Here is a 12,348-nt window from a genome sequence, read left to right as displayed (position 1 = left end):
CCTGGTAGAGGTATTGCATGAACTGGGCCTGAAGGAAGATGACTTCAGTAGGCCAAGAGGAGGAGGAGGTGTAATTCAGGTAGAAGAGCTAGCCAGGGTCAATGTTGGGGTACAAAGGACAGGAGAAATCACTAATTAAAAAGAACAACCAAACAACCCAGAGTAATGGTATATCAAAGCTGAAAGAGACCTTAGTGACTATTATAGGCCCAACATTATAATTTTATTTATTTGGGGGGGGGCAGGGCAATGGGGGTTAAGTGACTTGCCCAGGGTCACACAGCTAGTAAGTGTCAAGTGTCTGAGGCTGGCTTTGAACTCAGGTCCTTCTGAATCCAGGGCCAGTGCTCTATCCACTGCGCCACCTAGCTGCCCCCAACATTCTCATTTTAAAGGTGATGAAATGGAGACCCAGAGGGAAAGAAGTCATTTGCTCCAGATCATTTGTCCAATTAGGTGAAAAGTAGATCGGAACTTGAACCCAGGTCTTTGAAACCCAAGATTACCCATACTGTGGACAGGACAGAGCAGGGATTGAATAGGGTTGAACCTTTATAGCAGGGGTCAACTTTTGTGTGTCATAGACTCCGTGGTTTTGAAATAAATAAAATGCATAGTATTGCAAAGGAAACCAATTAAAAGCTATCAAAATATTTTTAAAAGATAAATTCACCGACCTCCTTTAGTCTATCCAAAGAAGAGGCCTGTGGAACCCAAGTTAAAAGCCCCTTCTTTATAGAGAGCTACTCACAAAGTTGGTGGTTGTTGTTGCTGTGTCTGACTTTTCGTGACTCCATTTGGGGTTTTAACAAATACACTAGAGTGGTTTGCCATTTCCTTCTCCAGCTCATTTTACACATGAGGAACTGAGGCAAACAGGGTTAAGTGATCCTGAGTCACACAGCTAGTGTCTGAGGCCACATTTGAATTGACGAAATTGAGTCTTCCTGACTTTGGGCTGGGTGTTCTATCCACTGTGCCACCTAGCTGAATTAGAACCCATATCCCTCTGACACCCAGAACTGGAATTCATGGTGTGAACGGGGAAGAGTAGAGCTCGAATTATCGTGAAACCTTTCCAAAGTCTCTAAGACTCTAAGGGAGCAAACCCAGGGTTCTTTTTCTACATGATGTGTCCTGGCCAAGTCCCGAAGTCCAAAAGCCATAGGAAAGATTCAAATGAGATGCAAAATACAGAAAGATTAGGGGCCACTGCCCTCCTTGCTCTGCTTCCCTCCCTTCCCCCAGTATTCAACAAGCAACACAAATGCAAAAAAGAAAAAACGACTTATTTATAGTATGTCCTTCAGAAGCAACAAGTTGGCGAACATTGAAACAGTCTGTTCCCCTGCCCCCATTCAGTCCTTCAGGTGGGTGAGAGAAAGCTCCCAGGGTGAGCCCCACTTCACAGCTCCTGGGGGAGGGGGGGGTTCTGTGGCCTGTCTTCCTAGACTAGCCTGACAAGTACAAGCTGACCTCACTTATTAACAGAACCATTCTGGGAACCCAAGCCCTTCGGGGCCCAAGGGCAGAGGAGGAAGGGGTCGAACCTAGAAGTCCCCCAGAGGCCCAGGAAACTTTCCCATTGGCCTCTGGGGTGAGAGAAGAGAAGAGGGGGAAAATTGGGGTAATTCCGCTCCCGGCTGAATCGGGTGTTGGGATGGAGAGGAGAGGAGAGAGGCACAGTAAAGCTGAGGAGCAGCCGGCGTGGGGGCAAAATTCCGGGAACTCCTTCTATGGTGCAGGCCATACCCCACAACACACTACCGGCTCAGGTCCTAAAGCCAGCCCCTCCCCCCGCCCCCAATGAAGCTTGTACTTAATAAATCATAAACGCAGATCCCCCAGTCTTTGCATCTAAGCTTCGTCAGAGCCAGCCAGGATCGCCAAACACCCTGCTCCTTCCCGCAAAGAACTATCAGAGAGAGTCCCCCTGGTCAGGGCACAAAACTCTCTGCTCTCAGCAGCTCCATCCTCCGAGAGGTCAGCCAGGGCGGGGGCGAGTCAGGCAAAGCCCTTCCCTCCCAACTGTCCCTCAATGCTCGCCCTCCTCCCCGAGCCCTTCTACAGGTACAGGAACTGACGAATAAATAAATAAATACCTTTAGCCTCCCCCTCCCCCCGGCCCACCGCAGGACGCCCCCCCCCCTCCCCCTACAGCTGACTCTCCTCCTCCTCCAAAGAGCGGTTCAGTCCCGGGATGAATTTGAGCAGCCGCCGGCGGAAGCTCTGGTACTTGGTTTTGCGCAGCCCGGGGCCGCACAGACCCTGCTCCCGGGCCTCTGTCCACAGCTGGCCCAAGGTGCCGCCTCCCCCGCCTCCCCCGGGTCCCGGGCACTTGACGCTGGCGCTGCGACTCAGCAGGGGCCGCGGCGCCGGGGGCGGGGGCGGAGCCTGAGTGTGGGCCGGAGGGCACAGGGCTGGGGGCTCTGCCCCTCCAAAGAAGCAAGTGTGGTAGACCGAGTCATCGGAGCCTTCGCGAGCCCGGCCCGAAGTGCTGCGGGCGCTGCTTGGAGTGGAGAGCAGGGGTCCGAAGGGCAGGGAGCCCGGGAGAAGGCCCGCCCCGTAGAGGCAGGAGCGCACAGACTCTAGGGTGTCGTAGATACTGGGGTCCTTCACTACGATACCTGGGCAGGAGGAGAGCAGGGGGCATAAGAATGCAGCGGAGGCGAGCTGGAGAGCCGGCGCGGGCCCATGTGGCCCAGATTCCTCTTTGGGGGGATGAAGTGGGGAAAAGGAAAGCAGTGATGGGACTCTCTGCTATAGCAAAGGGAGATTTAAGGAAGCCATTCCTTAAATGACAGAACTGTTGCCTTCCCTTCCCACCCTCGGAAAGACCCGGATGAAGCTGAGGGCCTTGGGTAAACAAACATTCCAGAACTTACCGCACCCTCAGAAGGACAGCAGGGTCTGGGTAGGGGTAAGGGTGGGGGTGGGGGTCTGGGTTAGCAACCAGGCAAGACCTCACCCCAACTCACCATGCACTAGGCGCTGTTCTTGCACCATCAATGATCGATATTCTCCCCATTTCTCATATAAAGTTTGCTGCAAAACAAGGTACCCCCCTCCCATTAGATTGGGCAGACAGACCTAGAGAAAGGGGGAATGACAGAGGCAATGGAAGCAAGGATTGAAGGGTCCAAGAACTGCATAAATAGAGGGCGCTCTGGTATGAGGAAGGATGGATAGAAGGATGGACGGATGGACGGATGGCTCCCTTCAGAAGGGATGGGGCCCAGGGAAATCCAGGCTGAGGAAGCCAGGGCTCCATGAGGACTGCCGACCAGGGTAAGGACTGTCTGGGCCTTCCCTACCTTCAGATACTGCAGCCGGGCTTCCAACTCTGCCTTCCTAATCGAGGTTCCATACACGGTTTCCAGTCTGGGGGTGGGGGGAAGAGGAGAAATGTAAGGAGAAATCTTAAAAGTCTGTGAGCCCAGTAAATTATCAGGAATTATTCAAACCACCCAGAGCTGAGCAGAGCAATGAATCTGTGGATCAGGACAGCATTTCCTACCCATTATTCCTCACCTCTCCTTAGGTCTGGCTTTAAGATCCTCCATATCTCCATTCCCCCCCCCCCACCTGCCTTTCTACTCTTTTCTCACCCTCATCCCTAGGCTTCAGCCAAACCCAACTTCCTCAGTCCTCTTGGATCAAATACCCTGAGCTTTCCTGTCCTAGTCTTGCTTACACTCTCAATGTATTCCGAAGCCCCTCCACCCACATGTTAAAGTCCCTACCGGTCCTTAAAGGTCCAGCTGAAATGCAGCCCAATCCTCCCAGCCAGACCCCACCCCCCACCCCAAGGCATTTTGTTCACATTCCTTTCACTCCATTTTGGGTATTTGTATTCCCATTGGGCTCTCTATCTCCCTCGGGTCTTTCTGAGAGCAGTGCCCTACGAAAAGGGGCTCAGGGTTTGCCTGAACGTGCCTGAGGACATTGCCCGAGGCTTTGATGATATCGACGATCTCCCGGTGCCTGATTCCCTCCACATTGAGACCATTCACGCTGGCAATCGTGTCTCCTGTGTAGCACAGATAGGAAAAAAATAGCTTCCATTTACAAAGCCCTACTACACTCGACCTATCATGCCCTCCTCACAACCAGTCTTTGAGAGAGACACAGGGAGTATTTATTTACATTTTACACCTGAGAAAGGAAGGGAAATGACTTGTCCAGGGTCACATACATTACATATACACACAGAGTCAGAGCTTAAACACAAGTGCTCTGACTGAATACTACCACACAGATGGTAGCATGGCTAGGAGGCCGGGGCCTAAGCATGGGGGAGAGGGGGAGTTGTAGGGAAAAAAAAAAAGGCAGAGTGTGGACTTTGGATTCAGGAAGACCCAAGTTCAAATATGGCCTGACAATTACTAGCTGTGTGACCTTTGGCAAGTCATTAAACCCCGGTTGCCTCAGTTTCCTCATCTGTAAAATGAGCTTGTAGAAGGAAAAGGCAGACTACTCGACTATCTTTGCCGAGAAAACTGCAAATGAGGTCAGGAAGAGCTGGGACATGATTGAAAAGACTGAACAACAACCATCTCCCCCCACCCCAGAATATTTCTTTCCTTTCTTTCTTCAGCAGAAAAGGGTGAGGGAGATTATTTAAAAGCCACCTGGACATTAGCCCAGAGCAAGTCCTCACCTCTACCACCTGTCTGAGGAAGTCAGCTCCTGGCCCACCCCCTCCCAAGCTCTCCCACACAAAACACAACCACCCCCACCTGGCACTGGCCAAACAGCTGCTGTTTTCTCTCGGCCTTAGGTTCTTTCTCAGTTGCTTCTCCCGACTTGGGCCTCCCAGCTGAGAGAACAGGGGGCCATATGCTGCCTCTGGCCTACCCAGAGCAGGCTAAACGGTGGACCTTCTTCCTGATGGCTCAGTCCTTTCCAGTCCTTTCCCCAAACTGCTGATTTGGTTATCTCTACTCAGCCCACAACCGGTCGTTGAGACCTATTTCTAGGTGGGGCTGGGGAGAAGGAAGAAATAGCTGAACTCTAGACTGGGAAGCAAAAGACCAGGGCCTTAAGTCCACAGGGAAGGGGAAAAAAAGCATTTCCCAAGGGTTTTCTATGTGCTGGACAGCTAGGTAGCCCAGGGGATAGAGTGACTGGCCTGGAGTTGGGAAGACATCTTCCTGAGTTCAAATCTGGCCTCAGACTTGGGTTGTTTTGTTTTTGTTTTTAGCTTTCTCCCAACTAGGGCATTTATTTCTGTCCAACCCTAACCCTTGCTCCAGGCCCTGCCAGGTCTCTCCCCTTCTGTCTGATCCTGATGTTCAGTCTTCCTTCTCGTGGGGGAAGGAGGCCCAGCCGAGGCAGTAGAAACAGTAGCAAGTGCCTCCCAAGCGTGTTAACATCGTAAATTTGTTCAGGAGGTTGTCTGTGCCTCTACCCTTCAGGTGGATTAGGAGGTCATTGTTTTCCTGGAAGAGTTTTTGTTTTTCTGCTGTTTTATTCACAGAGTTTCTGCTACTGGCACTCCTGTCGGGCACTGACAATCCAAGGACACAAGGAAGTACTCCGTCGCCCCTCCCTTAACCTTTGGCCCTGGCCTCAGACTTGTAACAGCTATGTGACCCTGGGCAAGTCACTTCACCCTATTTGCCTCAGTGCGTCATCTGTAAAAAACAGCTGCAGAAGGAAATGGCAAACTACCCCAGTATCTTTGCCAAGAAAACCAACAAAATTCTGTGTGCTAGGGATTGCACTAAGCACTCTAAAAGCTAACTTTGAGAGGTAGTTGCTATTACCTCCATTTTATAGTTGAGCAAACTGAAGCAGACAGAGATGAATCGACTTGCCCAGGGTCACATAACTAGGGGTGTGTGGGGGGGGGGGAGGGGCTGGAGTTGAACTCAGAGCTCTCTGATTCCAGGATCTATCTATTGCTTCACTCACACCTAAGATGCCTCGTTAAATAAGCTAGGGTTGGAAGGGATCTTTGAGAGCAGATTGCTGGGACAGCTAGGTGGTGCAGTGGATAGAGCACCAGCCCTGGAGTCAGGAGGACCTGAGTTCAAATCCAGCCTCAGATACTTGACATTTACTAGCTGTGTGACCTTGGGCAAGTCACTTAACCCCAATTGCCCCACCAAAGAAAGAAAAGAAAAGAGAGATCAGATTGCTCTCCAACTCTCTTCATTTCCTCCCTTCTCTTCCACTAACTCACCAAATGACCCCAGCAGCCCTCTCGAAGGGTTTAATGATCAAAATGAAGATGCAGCATTATCCTGTCTACCTTGCATCGGGCAGGAAGTAAATTTGCTTAGCATAGTGCATAGCATACAGTAAGGGTCTAATAAATGCTTGTGACTGAAACAGAACTGTATGATCAGGATGGAAAAGGGATTTTAGAGATACTTAATCTAGAGTCCTCTTTTTACATGCTTCATGGAGAAAACTGAGACCCAGAGTGCTTTGCCTAAGGTCACACAGGGAGAAATGAAATGATGTATGAGGAAACATCTCAAAGAAAATCAATGCACCAACCTCCCCTTTCCATTGAAGAGGTGGGGGTTTATGGGAGTGTTCCACATGAGGTCAGACATAGTAGATGTGTTGCTTGGTTCTGCCGATTGAAAAATCTCTACAAGGCAGGCCTTAGGAGAGGGTGAGTATGTTTGGGAATGAATGTGACGTAAAATCCAAAGGTACCAATAAAACAAGGACAGACTTTTATCTTTCTTTTTTCTAACTCCATTGTTGAGTACAAGATAAATGCTTATTAATATATTTCATGCAGCAGCGGGTGCTGGAGAGGGTGTGTCAGGGAAAGACAGGCCTTCCTAAAGAAAGGGCTGGCTGACATTCCAACTCCAGGAGTAAGGAGATTGCGATGGCTCCTTGACTCAGTTTACTACCATTAGCAAACAGGATTCACCCTTATTGCCCACTCTTCCTACACCCTATTTTTCATGCTCTAATAGGAAGGAAACAGAGCCACATCCCTGCCCTGCCACTTTCCCTGGGGCACCCCCTTCCCTGATTCCAAATCCAATCTTGAATCCTCACCTGGAGTGAGTCCTGCCAACTGGGCTGGGCTGGCCTCATGAACTCGGCACACAAAGGTCACCATCTCCACTTTCTGCTTCTCTCGATGGTGAAGGCCATAAGTCTGAAATAGCCCAAAGGCCCCTAAGTCCAGGATGCCAGGCTGGGCACCGTAACCCAGGCCTCACCTTCCCCCACTTAAAGAGCCCGACTCAGCCACCCAGCCACACACCCATCCAATACCATTTCCTTTCCCACCTGGATTTCAAAGCCAAAGGTTTCATTTTCTTCCTTCTCCAATGTGAGCACTTTCCTGCAGGAGACAACAGGGTCAGGAATGGGCTATTGTGATGGTGGGAGGGAGGGCAGGGGGCTTTAGACACTGCCCCTGGGGTTCCCACCCATTTTATCAGTGGTCCCAGAAACAAGAGTCCAGACTTGAGCTCCCTGGAGTGTCTGCTGCACAGCTTTGGCCCCTACTCAGGCTTGTCAGGAGACCACAGCCCAATTCCCAGCCTGCCCTGCCCAGTTGTGGTTGGGCCTTCCCACTGTGAGAGCAGGAGGGGGGTGGGGGAAGTGTGCCAGATGTGACAGGCTGGGAGGAGAACAGCCTCCGCCAGCCCCTTCCCGGACAGTGGGGGAGCTGAATGGCTGGACACAATGGCTTGGAGCTGATCCAGACCCACCAGTTTCCTTTGCACACACACACCCCCAGTCCACCCCCTTTCTTTTCTGTTACGCCTTCCACAGAAGAACTAAAGCTGCCTTGGTGGCCCCCCTCCAAGCCCTGGGTTGAGTACAAAAGCCTCCTACTGGCTGGGACATTTTATCTCCAACGGGGACACCCCCCAGCTCCAATTACAGTTACTCCCCCACTGCCGCCCCCCAATCCCCAGAGGCTAGGGAAAAAGGCAGAGAAAACCAGAGCGCAAACCGTTATCTGGCCTTTGGTCTGTGGGATGTCTTTGTGAGGTTAGGGAAGGGACCACAGCCTGAGGCACCAAGAGACCAACAGTGTGCCCCCAGTAGCCTGGTATCATTTCCTGTTTCACATACATCAACGAATTCGATTTTCATCTCACTTTTATGAAGTAGCCAGTCAACAGTGGCCTCCATGAAACTGCCTTTCTTCATCTGTCAACTAGGGTTAAATGACTTGCCCAAGGTCACAGCTCATAAAAGTAGCAGAACTCGAACTAGACTTAGACCTAGAACTCCCCAGTCCAATGTTGTAGGATTTCATGCTGAACTGGCTCTGGGAAGATCATCTAGGGTGGGTGGATGGCAGGCAGTCAGTGTTGTTTTCATTCTCTGCCCCCACTCCCAGAGCTCTGCAGGCAACCCCTTCTCCCTCTTTCCCAGCTTCTCCACCTCTCATTCCAGCCCCCAAAGTTGCCAAAGGGATGTGGCAGTAAGTGCTGGGGGGAGGAGAAAAGGGTGTTTTGTAGAACACCCAGTGACTCAAAACTTCCCACTCCCTTCTTCTCTGCCACCCCCTTCAGTCAGCCCACTCTTCCACCTGGCCCACTCCTCCCTAAATGGGGAGAAGTGGGACAGGAGACAGGGAAAGGGGAGGACAGCTCACCGTTGCTGCTCCGGACTCTGGGTCAGATTTTTCCATCGGAATCCTGAGCCCTAAGGGAGAAGGAGCAGGGGGTCAGAGGAGGACACTGCAGTGGGGAGAGGGTTAGGCAAGGATCTAACCTCACTTCCAAGCTGTGTCCTGGGAGCAGGACACCACTGTTGTTCAGGACTCTGCTCCTAGCATCTACCCACTCTACCTCTGGGTTTTACCTAGGATGGAGTTTAGGGGAAAGAGACATGAACCCAGGGCTGAAGAATGGAGAAAGTAAAGGCCAAAGCTGGATCACCAACCAAACCTTCCCCTGTGCTCTTTAGTCTCAGAGGTCATCTTTCGCCAAGTGTGCTCCCATTCAACAAGTGCTTCTGGAGTGACTGTGACCAACAGTTGTCTCAGGGCATGTGCAGAAGCACAGAATTGTGCCTCGGACCCTCTGGGCTCCCAGCTGCCCAAACCACCAGCTAACTACCCTGATGATTTCTAGGCCATTTTTCAAAGAGGCCTCTATCACAGGAGAAACTCTGGCTGAGGGGAAGGGTCATAGGGTCCAGAGCTATAAGGGGTCTTGAGTTGGTCTAGTCCAACCCACTTGTTTTATTAGATAAGGAAACAGAGGCCCAGAGATATTAAATAATTTGCCAAGAGTACACAACTACTGAGTAGCAGAGCCGGGGTTCAAACTTGGATCCTCTGACTCCAAAGTCGGGGAATAGTGAAAGGGAACATTTCCCAGATGAGGCAGGGAAAGAAGCAGGATTCTGACTCAAAGATTAAGGGTCACCCTACAATGCAACCAGAACCAGAACCCGAACCCGAACCCAGGCTTTCTACCTTCCTGGTAGGCGCAAGCTCCCTTTGACCATGTTACCCCATTGACTCACTTGGCCACACTGAGAAAAACTAGCTCTCGGAAAACCCAGCTCTGAAGACCCAGGCAAATGCAGCCAACTCAGGGGGTTCCTCACCCAAATAGCTGATTTTGTTTGGAGGTGGAATTTCGAGCCTGCTTATTGGAGTTGGGGCTGGTGAACGACATGCCCACCCCCACTCGAGCTTTAAAATGCTTCTCAACAGCTCACTGCCCCCACTCCACTATTCCTCCCCTCACCACATCTGTCCCAGACTCCACACCACCTCCCTCTCCCTCCTCTCCCTCACCCCTCCTAGTTGCCCCCTCCCTGCATCTCACTGAAATGTCTCGGAAATAAGTAGCCCAGGGCAGGGGTCCCTCTAAATTCGATGTGGGGGTGGCAGAGAGAGCCCTCTTTGTTCCCCAATCTGATTTTCATAAAATGCAAATTTTCAACTTGTAACAAGCCATTCATTGTGGGGGGTAGGGGAGAGGGGGCGGTGCAGGTGGGGGCGGGGCTGGGGCACCCGTAGCGGGGAGGAAAAGAGACAAGGTTTGTGCTGTGAATGCCCCCCATCCCAGATCTAAGTCCTCCTCCTTCCACCTTATTAACTTGAATTGTGCACTCGTTGAGGAGCTAACTAGCTAGCAACCCCCTCCTCTCTGGTCTTCCAGTTTCCTCAGACCCAGAACTAAAAAGAGCTTCTGAGGGCTGGAGGTGGGGCCGGGGTGAAGGAGGGCGTGGTTCGCATCCTTCCTGCTCCAAAGACGCCCCCCGCCTTCCCGGAGGCTCTGGAGAGGAGACTAGGGGCCACTGTTGGGGAGTTAGCGGCTCCGGATCTCCACCCCACCCCACCCCCACCCGTGCCCTGGGTCAGCAGGCCAGAACATCCAGCCCCGGAGGCCGGATGCCCCTTCTCCAGTCCCTTTCCCTACACTCAAGGCTAGAGATTTTCTCCAACACAGAGCCCTTGGGGACACTAAAAGGCTAAAGCTCCAATACTCCCTGCACCCCCCCCCCTCCCGCCCACATCCAAAACAGACGCCGCTGCCTCCTTTGGCATCTCGATCTTTAGAGAGGTGTCCCCGCCAGGTTTTCTGGGACCCCCAGGACTCTTCCCCCCACCAAGCCTGCAGGATCCCAGTCCTAGCTTAGAGCACCTCGGGAGAGGGTTACACAAGTACCAGGCTCTCTAACCCAACACTCACGAAAGGGGTCAGGGTGTTAGAGAAGAGTTCCGAGCGGAAAAGGGACGGGAAAAGAAGAGTCCTGAGTGGGGAGGAGGAGGAGGGAAAGAGTCCCGAGTGGGGAGGGGAAAGGAAAGAAGAGTCCCGAGTGGGGAGAGGGGGAGGAGAAGAGCCCCGAGTGGGGAAGGAGGGGAAAGGGAAAGAAAAGCGCTGAGTGGGGAGGGGGGAGGAAGAGTCCAGAGTGGGGAGGGGGAGGGGAAGAAGTGTCCCGAGTGAGGAGGAAGAGTCCGGAGTGGGGAAGGAGGGGAAAGGGAAAGAAAAGCCCTGAGTGGGGAGGGGGGAGGAAAAGAAGATTCCCGAGTAGGAAGGAATGGAAAGGAGAGTCTTGAGCAGGGAAGATTGGGAAGGGGGGAAGAGAAGAGTCCCGAGCAAGGAAGGGACGGAGCATAGGTAGGGGAAAGAGTTCTGAGCAGGGAAGGAAAAGGGGTGGGGGGAGGTCGAGAAAAGACATCCAGGGGAAGGAGAAGGGAGGTGAGGGGGGTCAGAGTCCCCTGGGAGGAGGGGCGAGGTCCCAGACCGCCGAGACATTTAGAGCGTGCGGGCGAGATAGATGGGAGGAGAGGGGACTAGGCGGAGGGGGCTCGGGGGAAACAGAGGGGGTGTGGGGGAGAAAGCCAGATGGCGAGAGGAGGAGGAGGAGGAGCAGCAGCCACAGCGGCAGCACGGGGGAGGGCAGGGAGGGGGAGCGCGAGGACGAGGGGGTCCCGGGCGCTAGCGGCCGGTCGAGCCCACCTTGCGGCGGGGCAGGGTCCCCCCGGATACCGCCAGCGCACGGTACAGCTCAGCCGGGTGGTAGTCCTCGAGCGCGGCGTACAGCTCCTCCCCTGCGGAGGCGGCCGGGACCGGGGCCGGAGCCGGAGCCGAGGCCGGGGCCGCCCCTTGATCCGGGGCAGCGGCCGCCGGGTCCGGCGCTGCCGCTGCCTCTTCCTTCTGTTGCAGCTTCCTAAGGTGGCGGAGGGTCATGGCTGCGGCCGGGCTCCGGGGTCTACGCGGCCGAAGGCCGATCCTCCGGGACGCGCCGCTCCTCAATCTTCTCCGGGTTCGGCCGTTTCTCCTCTGGGTTGAGACGGGGGCCAGACTCTTTAGTGGGCTCTCTTTATAAGCCCCTCGAGACGATTAGGGGGCGGAGTTTGGCCGGCCCGGAGCCCCGCCCCAGAGCCAGAGGCTCCTCCCCACTCCTTTCCGCCGACAAGGGAAGCCCAGCCCACCGCGTTTTAAGGCCCGGGCCCGTGGGCTAAGCTCCGCCCACTTGTGGGGAAATTGAGCGACCAGTTCACTCTTCGAAACCCCTCCATCCTTGTGAAAGCAGCGAAGGCAGAAAAAGGGGCTGGGCTTGGGTTTGAGGTATGGGACTCCTCAGCTCTTGGGAGGAGGCTGAGGTCTATATGGAGAAGTATGAAGTCCTGGGGGCTCTCTGGGAGGAAATTTGAGGGATAGGGAGGGGAGGGGAAGCTCCCTGGAAAGGCCTGTGGGAGGCTAGAGAGGGGGCTGTTGTTGGGAAAGGAGGGGCTTCCTGGGAGGGATGATCAAAAATCTGGGGAGGTGGCAGGGTCTGCTTGGTTTGGGGGGGGGGGTCCGAGATGAAAGTGGTGGAGGGAGAAGCTGAGTTGGGAGAGGGATGGAACACCAGGAGAGGCGGATGGAGGGTGAAAACAGAAAG

The 12,348-nt window shown here is 53.5% G+C and overlaps 1 protein-coding gene across 2 annotated transcripts; it reads right to left on the bottom strand.

The window, feature by feature from the left end:
• Positions 1 to 2,150: 2,150 nt before the first annotated feature.
• TAMALIN (trafficking regulator and scaffold protein tamalin) lies at positions 2,151 to 11,967 on the bottom strand. 2 transcript variants are annotated; one of them, XM_043969222.1, is made up of 8 exons: positions 11,421 to 11,967; positions 8,594 to 8,643; positions 7,267 to 7,321; positions 7,030 to 7,132; positions 3,937 to 4,030; positions 3,315 to 3,381; positions 2,979 to 3,045; positions 2,151 to 2,627 (listed from the first exon to the last, which is right to left on the bottom strand). In XM_043969222.1, the coding sequence occupies exons 1-8, from the start codon at positions 11,649 to 11,651 to the stop codon at positions 2,155 to 2,157; spliced, it is 1,140 nt and encodes a 379-aa protein (XP_043825157.1). In that variant the 5' UTR covers positions 11,652 to 11,967; the 3' UTR covers positions 2,151 to 2,154. The 2 variants fall into 2 exon arrangements, with proteins under 2 accessions (XP_043825157.1, XP_043825158.1); XM_043969223.1 differs by lacking the exon at positions 11,421 to 11,967 and adding an exon at positions 9,472 to 9,530.
• Positions 11,968 to 12,348: the final 381 nt, after the last annotated feature.

Source organism: Dromiciops gliroides, chromosome 5 (assembly GCF_019393635.1).
Source record: "Dromiciops gliroides isolate mDroGli1 chromosome 5, mDroGli1.pri, whole genome shotgun sequence".
NCBI lineage: Eukaryota > Metazoa > Chordata > Mammalia > Microbiotheria > Microbiotheriidae > Dromiciops > Dromiciops gliroides.
Note: the sequence above shows the minus strand (reverse complement) of the source record. Positions and strands in the feature narration are given on the sequence as shown.